At 41.8% G+C, this 14,023-nt stretch overlaps 1 protein-coding gene across 2 annotated transcripts in view; it reads left to right on the forward strand.

The window, feature by feature from the left end:
- Positions 1 to 11,309, forward strand: part of MYO5C (myosin VC) — a 34,750-nt gene extending 23,441 nt beyond the window's left edge. The window contains exons 29-41 of one of the 2 annotated variants that reach the window (XM_065076393.1): positions 129 to 309; positions 1,629 to 1,722; positions 2,505 to 2,556; positions 2,759 to 2,924; positions 3,181 to 3,268; positions 3,963 to 4,058; positions 5,010 to 5,164; positions 6,217 to 6,306; positions 7,297 to 7,447; positions 7,871 to 8,153; positions 9,152 to 9,326; positions 9,827 to 9,907; positions 10,167 to 11,309. In XM_065076393.1, coding sequence (XP_064932465.1) covers positions 129 to 309; positions 1,629 to 1,722; positions 2,505 to 2,556; positions 2,759 to 2,924; positions 3,181 to 3,268; positions 3,963 to 4,058; positions 5,010 to 5,164; positions 6,217 to 6,306; positions 7,297 to 7,447; positions 7,871 to 8,153; positions 9,152 to 9,326; positions 9,827 to 9,907; positions 10,167 to 10,319 — 1,765 coding nt within the window. In that variant the 3' untranslated portion in view covers positions 10,320 to 11,309. The remainder of the gene's footprint in view (positions 1 to 128; positions 310 to 1,628; positions 1,723 to 2,504; positions 2,557 to 2,758; positions 2,925 to 3,180; positions 3,269 to 3,962; positions 4,059 to 5,009; positions 5,165 to 6,216; positions 6,307 to 7,296; positions 7,448 to 7,870; positions 8,154 to 9,151; positions 9,327 to 9,826; positions 9,908 to 10,166) is intronic. The other variant, XM_065076394.1, reaches the window with a different exon arrangement.
- Positions 11,310 to 14,023: the final 2,714 nt, after the last annotated feature.

Genomic DNA, 14,023 nt, shown 5'->3' on the forward strand with positions numbered 1-14,023 from the left:
AATGCACAGGGGATGTAGTGGGATGTCTGTGTGTTGACCATGGTGCTTTGCCTCCCCTTTGCGTTGAACCTGACCCATTGCTTCGAGGCCGTTCTACATCTGCCATCCTCTTCTCCCTCTTTTAACAGAGTGTTGGAAAGTCATTTCCAGTCTCAGAAAGAAATATATGAAAAGGAGATTGAAGGCTTGAACTTCAAAGTTGAACATCTTAGCCAAGATATTAATCATCTGCAAAAATTATTTCGAGAGGAAAATGACATAAATGATGGCATTCGGCTTGAAGTCAGCAGGCTAACTTCAGAAAACCTGGTAAGACCGAGCTGGAGTAAAGCAAAGTATGTTTTTCTTATGGAGTAATACAATCCCAACATGTATGTGGCACAAAGCCCTCGAGATCTTGTGGTCGCGTCCTTGAAGTCTCAGGGTTTGGACAGGCGTAAACCTGAACTGGTTTTGGTTTTGGTTTTGGTCAGACCATATAGTTTTCTTCCGGAACGCTTCTGGTATTTCAGATTTGATGAAAAACAGGTTTGCGATACTGTACCTTTCTGTGGGTCGTTGTAACCCTGCTGGGTCCCTCTGGGGTGGAGGTGGCTGTGTTCGTAGCACTCTGATGCTTCATTTTGGATCTGTGAGTGAAATGTGATAGCACAACAATGTTCTGGCTGTTGCTGAGCGGCTTGCAGGGTGTTGAGGCTTTCTCTTCTTATTCTGCCCCAGCTCATGGGCAAGAAGCTGGGTGGACACAGCCAGGCTGAGGCGGCCAGGAGCACATCCTTAGGAGCTGAGCCTTAGAGTGCCAGGCTCGCCTAGGCAAACTGTGCTAGAGGAAGAAGAAAGAGGGCATTTGGCTTTATCTGGACCCAGATGTTTTCTCGTTTCTGCTCTTTCTATTCTCTTCCCCATTCTGCTGGGGCGTGGGCGGCAGGCAAGGGCTGTGAGCAGCTCTGGGGGTGCTTGGTCGCTGGGTCTTCCCACAGCAACTGGCACTGGTTGTCATTGCACTGAGGGTCTCCAGCTCTAAACCGAGTCACCTCGCCCTTCCCCTCCGGTCCGAGCACAGAAATGAGCCTCTTTATCTCGGGAGCTGCTTGGAAGCAGTGACCACATCAGCAACCTGAGCCGGGTGAAATGTCCCTGCTCATCGCAGGGGGCTGGACTAGATGAGCTTTGGACGTCCCTTCCAACCCAAACTGTTCTATCATTCTATGAAGATGTTTCTTTCTCTCGGATTGACAAGTTTTGTGATTTGAGAGTGAAAAAACAGATGTGTGGGGTTTCTGTTGGTCACGGAATGGTGCAGTTCTGAGACCGTCCCCACCAGAGGGCGGCTGAGCAGGTCCAGCTCCTCATAAACTGCAGACAAGGCTTAAGAGTCTAAGTACTAGTCCTGTGTAAAACCCACCTAATGCAACGGTGTGCTGTTACTCTGTAAACCAGAGCAGAGAAGCGGTGGTGCTGGGCAGGTGTGAAGGTTTAGTTGGCTGTTTCGTTCTCAGAGTGACGGCAGCAGGAGCCTCCGGAACCGCCGCACACGTGGCGCTCGCAGCTCTGCCTGTGGCCGCTGCAGCTCTGCAGCGTCGTAGGAACTGCCGCTGACATGCACGATTCTCCTTTTTCTCCAAAAGGTGATCCCAGACCTGAAACAGCAAGTTTCTGAGCTTGAAAATCAAAAACTAGACCTTGAAAACCGTCTTCAAGAGCAGACCATAAAGCTGAAAGGTAAAGTACCAGCGTGGCCCATAGTCTTACACTTAAGATGAACATAATGAATTCCTTGTATTTGAATTTTAAAAGCTGAAGCAATATTATTGCCTCATTACTTTCTTGCTAGTAGAATATAAGACACACAATGAAAAAATGTGTTGTGTAGTTTATACCTCTGTTATTAAGGAATAAAATATATGCAAATATGTGTATTTTTTTTCCTCTTTTAACCTTTTTTTAGGCCACTCAGTTCTGTGGTTTGGGTGTCTGCAAGTGTATCTGATGGGGTCCTGCTGAGGATATGTGTAATGGGGTACGCACAGTGGAAACAATCATGAAAAGGGGAGATATTTGGAAACTGAAGGCATACTATGAGGGGGACGTTAGAGCGTGTTGGAGAATTCAGAATGAGACACAGAGGGGAAAGCTCTTGCTAAATCTGTTTGTTTGAAAGTTCTGTGTTGAGGAAAGGCCACTTTTCGGAGGTTTCTGAGTCGCTCCAACTGTAGCGTCGCTCTGGACCGTTGATTTAATATTCACAAGTAGCTCTACCGCCCACTGCGAGAAGTTGGTAGCGTTAGATTCCCCATCCCTTAGAGTCACCGTGTGCTGCAGCATGCTCCGGTGTTTCTTTGGTACGTGATCTGTCATGTCATTCGGTTTCGTTAGATGAAATAAGTTATGAGTGTAAGAAGATATTTACTAACTGCTAGTACAGAACAGCAAGCAAATGTGATTTTTGTTGTTTTTCTTTTGTTTTGGGTTTTGTTGCTAATTATTACTGAAAAAAATGAAAGAGATGTCTAATCGACTGCATTATGAGCTAGAAGGGAATAGAACACAAAAACGGTAAATATATATATATTATATTTCTTTTTAATGTAAGAAATGTAATTGCCATAAGTCACTTAAGCTCTTTAAAGCACCACATCCAATGTGAGATTTGTCTTTGAGCCCTGGGTACAGTTGATAGGTAATGGGCAAGTTTGATACAAGAATGCGTTAACAAGAGAAGAACAAGAGACAAAGCTTCCTATCTATCTATTCTCAGAACAAATGAGGTCCAGGATGAAGCAGACATCAAAGGAAACGAGAGGCTGAAAGTCACAACCCAAGCAGTTGAGGGGCTGAGCAATGGTTTCATGGCAGATGAAATCCAGGATGAAGTCAAAAACAAGATAAAGCAAGAAACGACTCGGCTCACTGTGGAAAACATGGTGAGCAAGTGCAATTGTCAATAAGAACCTGTACATGAAACTCAGGATAAAAAGAAAGAAATCAGGGTTCTCATGGTGTGGGCCGGATGCTTTCTCGGTCTGTTGTGGGAGAACAAACGTATGAAGGTTTCATGTTCCTTCCACCAAATACACGTAAAAGCACAACACAGTGCTCTTTAATTCTGGCAATAAACGTCTTCTACTGCTACATGTTATTAATTGTATTTGTTCTCAACTCACTGACTGTTCATTACAGGATCTTGAAGAAAAACTGGACATGAAAGACAGAATAATAAAAAAATTGGAGGACCAGATCAAAACTCTTACCAAGACTATTGAAAAAAGTAAGATATTATTACGGGATTTTTTTTTAATATAGATTTGGATGTTCAGTGTGTGTTTGTAAGAAAGTATATTTCAAAAAAAAACCCAAAAAAGGTAGGGTTAGAAATTCTAAACACTCAGAGAAAAGCGCCAGGGAACCATCAGCAGAAGTTATGTAAAAGCCCTTTCATGTAAATTTGTCCCAGCAAAATAATGGACTTAGATTATATGATAAAAGACTAAGCCGGGAGGATCATGTTGTGTCAACAGGAGTCAATTCACACCCTCACGTGAGTGTCCCGGGGCCAGCAGTGTTAGTTTTGCCTCAGACGAGTAGCTGTTCCCATTACACTCCAAATGGCAGGTGCTTCCTGATTTGCAATGAGTTTGTACAAAGCTCTTACTGCAGGTAATTCCTCAGTATAGGATACACTTCAAAACACGGCACAGGTGACCAATGTAGAGCTGTATTGTTGCTGTTTATTTGTCTTATTACTGCGAGCAATTCCACTGAATCCAGTGAAACTAGTCACATTAATAATATAAATGTTATTTAACTCATGATGCTTGGAACCATAAGCTAACAATGTTATTGTAAACAGGGCCCATACCCTGTTCATTATAGAGAAAGCTGCTTTTCTCCAGTCGTTAGTTCTAATGTGAACGTGAGCTCAGTCACTTACCTGCAGGTAACCGTGCTTTTGTGTTTGACAGCGGAGGCTCGTGTGCCAGCTCTGGACAAAGAGTACATTGGAATGATGGAGTACAAAAGAGAGGATGAAGAAAGGATCATCCAAAACCTGATCCTCGGTATTTTAGCAACACTTCACATTTTGGCAGGAGTCAGCGATATTTGGTGTAGAACACACCAACAAAAATTACAAGGCGCCGTATTTCACTTAAGTTGCAAGTTGCCTTTTTTCTGCTCTCTTCCCACCAACAAAACTCGGAGGCTCCACATTGCTCTTTCTCTACTGCCAGTCATTTCAAATACAGAAGTGCTTCATCTGCATTATAATAATTTGTCTTACTCCGCATAATAGTGACTCTATTATCTTTCTTACTATTTATTCACTGATAAAGCTATAAATCTCGAGAGCACCCCAGGGACTTGAATTTACTTTCTCCCTGGTCATCTACTAAGTCTGTAAGTCACGGGCTTAAATCCATGTGTGATGGGTTGTGCTTCTGTCTGTCTCTTCGCCGAAGGGAACTGTGCTTTCATGTCTCCCTTGTAGAGGGGTTTTGTCCTTCCTCTGAGTTACTCCATAATATCGCTCTTATGCAAACCAGCTTTTTGCGTTAGCTTACAATTAATAGTAAACTCCACACATTTCCCGTGTACATTGGTACCCTTATAAACTACTGCTTGGAAAGAGCATCTGTCTTCTCACCTGCTTCAGCCTTGTGAACGTTTGTATCTTTGAGAAGAAGGTGTATCATCAAGCAACGCCAACACTTGGGGCTTCCGGGGAGCAGATAAATGCAAACTGCTTTCTGAAGTTGTCCTGTCTGGCGTAGCCCATGCTGGACCCTAAAACTGGCCATAGTCATCTCCTATTACCATGGAAAACGTAATTAATGCTCTTATATGAACACTGCTGTTACAGAAGTTTGCAGAAACAAGCAGTTAGTCAGCAAATCAGTTATCAAGTGACTGGCCACTGAAGAAATGAACCCCATAATGCTCGTCTTTTTCAGAATGATACACCAAATAACCGGATTTTCATACAATAAACCTGATTAATCTCCTTCACGCAGATCTAAAGCCGCGTGGAGTGGTAGTTAATATGATACCTGGCCTTCCAGCTCACATCCTGTTCATGTGTGTGAGGTACGCGGATTATCTGAACGACGTTGACATGCTCAAGTCTTTCATGAACGTGACTATTGACGGTATCAAACAGGTTGTTAAGGTAGGAATTATGTTTGGCTGTACTGCACTTTTTGATTTAAGATACCTGGGGAATGCTCACACTACCACTTGCTACTGTTCCTATAATAGAACAATAATCATTAGTGACAGTCTTTTTAAAGATTGTAGTAGTATGCCTGGAAAGCCTTCAGTTATGGTTCTACTGTGCTGAATACAGAATGCATTAACAGAAATCATCTTTATCTAAAGAGCTTGTTGACAAAATAGTTTAAAGTATTTTACATTTGACAATGAGTAGCTCATTAGGCACCTGTTCTTGCAGCTCTGGTAAAAGTTGGAGGACAGAAATGAAGGTTCGTATGTTTGGCAGCAGGCAGATGTCGGAATTTTAAGAGGTTTTTACATTGCTGTTGTACTAGTGTAATGGTTTTGGATCTGTCATTTGGTACTGCAGCATTAGTACTCAAATGATTAAAGTTATGTTGCTGGCTCACGTTATAAATCATGTTATAAATAAGAATTAGTAGCCCATTGTGTCATCTACATAACCAATTCAGCTGTGTGGATGCTTTATTATGGATTTACCATGCAGTAAACCACCAGGCATGCTTTGCAGCACAGGCAGGCATTGACTGTTGAATGTTGTATAGAGAATGCCTACAGCTTGTTGGCAAACACATTTATATTTATTTATCTGTTAGAAAAGCTCGTGCTTACTTAGCTAGCAAAAATAAAGCATAGGTGCACATAGTTAGAGTTGTGTTTGCGTGAAGTTCGGCTTTGTGCGGGCAGGGGCAGTTCACACCGGCACACCGCAACACACAGAAATGTGCAGAACTCTTTAGCTCAGACTTTTTTAACCATTCTATCACATACAGAGACTTAAACGGTGTTTACCAGATAAAAGAGGGGTGTCTGTGTATATTAACCTGAAAACACAGCATGATTCGTTCAGCTGGTGCGCTATAGATGCTGTGTGCTCCTGCAACGTGTGGGCTGCACTGTACCAATTCTGTAAGGGTCTGAAGTTGAGTTACTAATTTATCTTCGTGAGACAATGCTGTTACGAGAGTGCGTTACTTAACATTTCAGGAACATTCAGAAGACTTCGAGATGTTGTCCTTTTGGCTTTCCAATACGTACTATTTTCTTAACTGTTTGAAGCAGTACAGCGGGGAAGAGGTAGGAATGATTTCACCAATAATTCCGTTACTTTACTTGTGACAGAATTTAATTGGAATTGAAAATTATTATAATAATAATTCACCAGCTCACCACTATTCTTTGCAGATAGACATTCATATTGCTCCGTGGTAGTACTGTATGTCTTACACAAACCATGACAGTGTAAAACTAACAGATCAAGTGAAATCAAGGAAACATTCAAGTTCTAAAGTAGATTAAAGCCATGAGTGGAAGCTGCTAATTATTTGAACTCTTCCACAGGGGTTTAATGTGAGCTGGACTTGAGTTGTCCAGGTACCTACATACACACATATATATATAAAACAGTTTTACTATTTTATAATTGTGGCAATTCAGACACCCACTGCTACCAATATGAGATTACAAAAGAAAACCTCAGGAAAGGAGCAAAACAATAAAATACCATTTCCCCACCCCTTATTTCACTTGCTAGTTTAAGCTGTGTTATATCCTGAAATATAACATTATTTTAAATTCTTTTAAATTGCAAACTCTTACTATATTTTATAAGCATAGGCAGACTGAACTGGAATTGCATAGGCACATGAGAATAATACAGTCTTGAGGATGAAAGCAGAGGCACCATAAGCCTTGGGATCACATAACTCCTGTCTAAACAGCAGTTCTCCCTCTTGTGGTCATCTCGATAACATCTAAAGAGAGTGGAGAACTGACAACATTTAAACGTAATTAGTAACAGCCTTTTATAATTTAGTTACAACAGGAGGAAAGGGATGAATCTAGAATGTAGAGTTTTAATCTATATTTGTAGCGAACATTCGAGACTTCGCACAGGTTAGGATTCAGTCCAGACCTGAAGCATCCAATTAGCTGTAGCTTTGACTCTTTCTGGGTCTGTGTTCACCAGTGATGGAATGAGTTACTCCAATGTATACATTACATTATAGTAGCAATTCCTAATTATGATGTTACGTGATTTCTAATAATTATGTTTACAACTTATAGGAATTTATGAAGTGTAACACTCCGCGTCAGAATAAGAACTGCTTGAAGCATTTTGATCTCTCAGAATACAGACAAATTCTTAGCGACTTGGCCATTCGTATCTACCACCAGTTCGTTCTTGTGATGGAGAACAACATTCAGCCCATGATCGGTAAGGCAGCAGCAACCCAAACAGACTGAAATGTGGCTTGTGAAGTATACGAATAAAGCATGCACATGGAGGCAAAGGATGGAGCAGACTTGTTTCTCCTGTTGGTTTATACATACGCGTACCTGCAGGTGTGTTTGTGCGCATATAAACCCCACTGAATGGTACATCCCTGCAAGGTTTGGAGAGACGTTTTCCTCACGGCGTCTTCTGGTGTGGGGTAACGATTTGAAACCAAACGATTTCTACAAAACAAAAGGCTTTTTAGAATTCGTGTGCTCCAGAAGCCTGTGTCAGTATCTCATTTTTCTTGTATAATTTCACTTTTAAAATATCCTGAAAGCAGGCTTTGTTTAAGAGTTAAGTTATAACCAAAAGAAGCTTTAGGAGCGTTTGTCTCATCAGTTGTTTTCTATTGTCTTTCAGTGCCAGGCATGCTGGAATACGAAAGTCTTCAGGGCATTTCTGGCCTGAAACCCACAGGGTTCCGTAAACGCTCTTCTAGTATAGACGACACGGACACCTACACCATGACCTCTGTCCTGCAGCAGCTCAGCTACTTCTACAGCACCATGTGCCAGAACGGCCTGGACCCCGAGCTGCTGAAGCAGGCGGTGAGGCAGCTCTTCTTTCTGATCGGAGCTGTCGCCCTCAACAGCCTCTTCCTGCGCAAGGACATGTGCTCGTGCAGAAAGGGAATGCAGATAAGGTAAAGCCAGCGGAGCTTCCACGAGCACTCGCTTGAGAACGAACTTTTAACGCTTTCACGTAACGTCCTTTAAGTCACTGGGTGTTCTGTAGCTGCTCTACCAGGGTTTTTTCAGCATAACGTATTACAATTGCTCTTTCCATGGAAACACCAATGGAGGAAAAGACAGAGAAAATGACAGTCTGGAGTTCCAAGTCAGACGTGCTCCGGATTCTTTCTGTGCCGGTTCACTCACGATGTCACGAATAGTACTTTAAATAGTACTTTAAACTCACTCTTACTGCAGTAAGCAGGTTCAGGGCCCCTGGCACACAGCAAACCTGACTCGCCCTTTGCATGCTCTGTGATGGGAAAGGCACTGAGCCTCTGGGGCTTAAACCCGGCATTAAGAGAACACACTCCTAACTGTTGTGCAAAAGACATGGTTCATTTGTTCTCCGTTAGACAGTCTGCAGGCTGAGGTGAAGAAATCAGTAACATCTTGACCGATCTGGGCATATTACTAGAAGAAAGCTGCCTTAACCTTTAGATCATCAGTTCTAAGCCTGGCCCTGCTTTGTAATTTGCAAAGATTGTTCTCATTCCCTGTGTATGGTCAGTTGTAAATTAGTATTTTAAAGACACATAATGCTCCAATGTAATAGGCAATGCTGGTATATGTTAGTAATTTTCTGTAAATGGCAGCTAAACTAATAACTTGCTTTCTATTGTCCAAGCTTTAAGAAATAAAAAAGTAAAAATGACTGAAATATACAAAGGATTGAATTTACGGATCAATAAGCTATTCTTTGATTTCTACGTTCTACCGGTATGGTTTTTAACTTAAAATGTATGAATGTGAAGGCTGTGGGGGCTGGACTAGCTGGCGTTTGAAGGTCCCTTCCAACCCAAACCGTTCTATGATTCCGTGACAAGAGGAGCGCTCTTTCTTTCCAAGTCTTTAACGTTAACTTGCTTGCTTGCGGGAACCTGACACTTCTGTTGATGGTTTAACACAGATGTAACATCAGCTACTTGGAAGAATGGCTGAAGGACAAGAACCTTCAAAGCAGCAATGCCAAAGAGACCCTGGAGCCGCTGTCTCAGGCAGCCTGGCTCCTGCAGGTCAAGAAGATCACGGACGATGATGCCAAGGAAATCTGTGAGCACTGCACATCTCTTTCCACCGTGCAGGTAACGAACCGTCTGTGTTCTCCTGACAGCATCCACTGCAGAATCTTACCTAAAATCATCTGTTGTAAGGAGCTGCTGGCCTTTCATTTGACAAAACCAGCATTCCACATCACCACTTGTTAAACTGGGCTTTTAACTCTTTATTCCTGATCGTTAGCATTTTAACTGCTGCTGTGATGGATGCTTATCTGCTTCCTTCTGTCCCTTGCTTTTATTCCACAATGGGTGTTCTTCACTTTGTCACAGGCTTTTCTTGTGTTTCCCTTAATTCAGCTTTTCCTACATCTCCTCCATCCTGCTGACGCCTCTGGAAACAAGTTGCAGCAATTATCATATACGTAACAACTCATTAGATGACCACTCAAAATTCTCTCTTCATTGTAAAATTCTTTACTGAAACTTCCATTAAATGTCAATAAATACGTCATATTAATGATTTCTTCTTTTTGTCTTCTCACTTTTTGGTGACATACTAAATCAGTCTTTTGTAATTTGAACAGATAGTTAAGATCCTCAACTCATACACTCCAATAGACGATTTCGAGAAAAGAGTGACTCCATCATTTGTTCGTAAAGTCCAGGTAAGAGCCACAACTCTTATTTTTCCTATCCAAGTTACAGGATACTCCATACATGGAGATTTTTGATGCTACATAGCTATAGTTGACCTTCATATGGTATTATTAGTAAGTTGCTCTGCTTCTAAATGTTTGGAACTGATCAAAACAAGTCTCCTTAACATGGTGTGAAAGCAAGATTTGCAATGGGAAGCAAACAACGTACTGGGTTTTCTTTGATTCATAATACAATATTTTCCTACCTTTTCTGTTACAATTTCAGGCTATGCTGAGCAATCGTGAGGATGCTCCACAGCTGATGCTCGATACCAAATATCTCTTTCAAGTGACGTTTCCTTTCACCCCCTCTCCACACGCCTTGGAAACGATACAAGTCCCCAGCAGCTTCAAACTTGGCTTCCTCACAAGGATTTAATAAAACCAATGCATTGGTGTTTCCTCAGAGACGGCGTGAGGACGGGAGCCCTTCATGGCTGGATAGTGCGGCAGCTTGCAGTGAATCAAGCCACTAAAAACTTGTTCTTGAGTCAAGGCTGGAAAAGTAGGAGTAATTTCATCTTGTGAATTCCTCCTCCCGTTTCCTTTGGTCCACCTCTGGTGCAGTGTGTTTCAGAACACACACTGAGCGTGCACATGTGCACATCTTCTTTCTCCCTCTGTTTTTTTGCTGGCTTCCCTCTTCCAGTCCAGACACTGAGCAGGAGTGAATGCAGCTGCTCTGCTCTGCTCTTACTGATAAACCGAGCTTAAGTCAGCTTTATTTGTTTCATTTCAATCGCAGGGTCCTCAGGAGCAGCATGGTCTCCTTTGGCTTTGCTCAGCCTTCCCTGGAGCCAGAACACAACGAGCAGTGACTAGTTAGTAGTGATTACTATCAGAATAACTGGTGAGAGAGCATTCACCTCACCACGAGCGGTGACTAGTTAGTAGTGATTCCCATCAGAGCAACTGGTGAGAGAGCACTCACCTCACCACAGCGATGACTGTCCTTACTGAGTCACCAGTAAATAGTGATAGACTTCTAGCTAGCCTATTAGACATAGTTATTAAAACCGGGTACTAAAGCTTTGAAATATTTAAGGGATTCTAATTAATGTAGTTAATTTAACTATTACGGGAAGGAACAATTAATGTGATTATTTTTTTAATACACAGTGTTGGTACTGCTTGTTTAATTTCACAGAACAATCAGTAAATATGAAAGAGGAATCATTCTTGCTATTTAGTGTTCTTGGTGTTTACTGTGTACAGCGGAATATTCGTGGTGGTATCCACAGAGATGTACTCAAAATATATGAAGGAAAAATTCTGTGTTTTGTTCAATAGCAATAAGAACTGTAGAAAATATCAAAGACGTAGGTAGACTAGTATCTTAATCTGCTAAATAAAGTAACTTTTAAATCAATTTGTAGTGCTTCGAGTGATGCAATAGTTATCTTTCCAGTGTGGGATTATCTGATAGAAGTTACTTGGAAGTACGTGAACGTGGGTGATGCTGTCAGTCTGCTATCGCACTGTAAGGCTTTATTTCATGGTGCAGCTGCTTTGCTGTAACATCATATGTCTCCATGTCAGAACAGTTCACTGGCTCCATGAATTTCTGTAAATATCTTAACGCAAGCAGGTTGTGTTGCTGTAATTTGTATAGAGCCTTTTTCACCTGGGACGGCATGAGGAAAATCACGGTCCACACTCCCATCCGCATCGCATGGAAGTGTCAGAAGATTATTGATCAAGGAAAATTGTTCTGGCAATTTGATGCCGGGTTACTGCGAAAGGTTTGTGTGAAGTACGTTGTTAACACTGTGCATGCAAACAAAATATAACTTTTAAAAGAAAGTTCCAAATTCTCAGTGTCTGCTGTATGCTCTCAGGCACCCATCTTGCTTTTGCTGACATTCAACCCGTGCATAGGTACAAAATTCTGTTTGTTATCTGTAATTCTTCTAAAGATAAGGAGCAGTTGTAGTGAAGGCAGACACATGGAAGAGGCATTACTTGTAACTTTTCTAGCATGATAATAAAGGAGAAAGCTATTTCATTCAATGGGAGAATGTGCAATGATGGTCCTTTGCTGCCCTGGGAAAGCCCTGAAGTGGCTCCCCAAGAGACGGGCAAGATGGTCTTGGTGTCTTTGGGTGTATTTAGGCTCCTGCCGCTCCTGGCAATAGGACTGGGCAGCTCTGGTGGTGCCTTCCAGTCCTGCGCTCCCATAATAATCTAACAAAACAAGACGAGCACAAGTTACTTGTACCCAAGTGTCTCCTGGGCTGAGATCTGTTTGATTTCTTCTTTTGTCTTGGATGCTCTTGATTGTCAAATGCAAACATCTGATGAATTATATCATTGACTTCAGTGGAGTCAACTCGATAGTGGGAAAAATCAGTTGTTACTCACGTCCCCAGATGTTTAAACCTTAACCCTTGGAAACCACCCAAAAATTGTTGCTACATGGAACAGGCAGCTAAGATCTAGTTTACCTAATAGTTTATGTTCTTTATTCTGTATTCTGAAAGAGGGTAGTTAAAATAAAGCCTTTAAGCTATAATTGTCAGTACGTAACTGGCCTGAGGTGATACAACCGGAGAGGCTGAGCTTTAAATACCCTTTAAGCAGACTTAAGAGGAAGGTCGCCTTTCCGCATTAGCTGTTGCCCACGGCTTATTTAGTCGTCGTGAGAATCTCCAGGTTCTTGCTGCTTGAAAAGGTGGGTAGTTTTGGATATTTATCATCAAGTTTAATTGTACAGAATTTCTCTGTAAGTGGCATATTTCTTAATGTTTCACCAGGCCACCATTGTTCGATTTCTGCTGTAACTTTAAAAACCTACTAAGTTTAAAATTGCAGGTTACGGTGCAAGAGGTTGCAATACTTTTAGAACTTTTTGGCTTAAATAGTTTATAAAATAGTACATGAATCCATCATTGTCACAAACAATCTGGGGTATAATACTGCCTTTTGGTTATTCAGAAGTTTTGGTGGTTTCTCTTGTAGCAAAATGTTATAATGTGTCATAATCTCATCGGAAGTAAAATACTGAGAGCAGGTACAATTCACCCTCTATGTTCCTACAGCAAATTCTCACACTTCATCAAAAATTAAATCCGCCCAAAGTATTTATTGTCTGAAGCATCTAGTAATGATATTTTGTTCAACTAAGACTGCATTTTCCCTGTAATACCTTCATTTTACGCTTCTTCTGAAGCGAAAGTTTTCCTCCTAAAGATGAGTTGGCCGGTGATGGTGTCACCTGAGTTGCTCTCAGTGGGAACCGCAAATTCTAAGAACATGGGCATACCAGGTTATTCCTGCATATAGTCCAGGTTATTCCTGTAGATAGTCCATCTTCTTCCTGCATATAGTCCAGATTTGAGGATCCAGCAGCCATGAGCTCTGGTGCTGCCGTCAGTTCCAAGCCATGAGCAATGCTGGCGCGCAGCAGCTCCTGGCAGCTCGTGCTCTGGGGCCCGTTGTTTGCAGAAGAATGCATTGAAAACTTCAGGATATATATGTTGCTTTTCATCAAATGGGATGTAAACCTCAGTGATTGTCTGTAGCTAATTGAAAGCTCCATGCAAATTTCAGCCGTAGTTCCTTTCAGTTCCTTTCAGGACAGAATGCCACCCGCGTGTTTTGGGGTGAAGTTGTGCACCTCCTGGAGGCAACAGCAGCATTTCTGAGTCTATCATCTCATTTTTCAAGTAGTCTGCTGAAATAGTTCAGAATAAGCAGCAGAATGCAGGCAGGTGCAGAGAATAAAGTTTGGTTTTTGTATCATGTCGAGCCAAACAAGTTCTAAAATCTGCATAGCTCACTGAATTTTTTTCTCCATTTAAATCTCTCTTGCAATAGCTGCTTCTGATTGTTAACCATAAAGTGTTTATGTACATATCTAACTAATGCCAAAAGCTTTCATTTTAGAAGGGGTGAAAGGTCCCATTTTCCCTATGAAAAATGCACAGAGAAAAGCGGCACTGCAGTATTATTCTTGTTTGTTTCTCTGACTCTCGAGTAGTCTGTAGTTCTCTCTTGGTGGCAGTGCTTTGATCCTCAGAGCCACCTGGCTCGAGAACAGAAGTGTGTTCGTTGTGGCGCAGCTTTCGCTGTGCTTGGAGCATC

Source organism: Columba livia, chromosome 11, assembly GCF_036013475.1.
Source record: "Columba livia isolate bColLiv1 breed racing homer chromosome 11, bColLiv1.pat.W.v2, whole genome shotgun sequence".
NCBI classification, from domain to species: Eukaryota; Metazoa; Chordata; class Aves; order Columbiformes; family Columbidae; genus Columba; species Columba livia.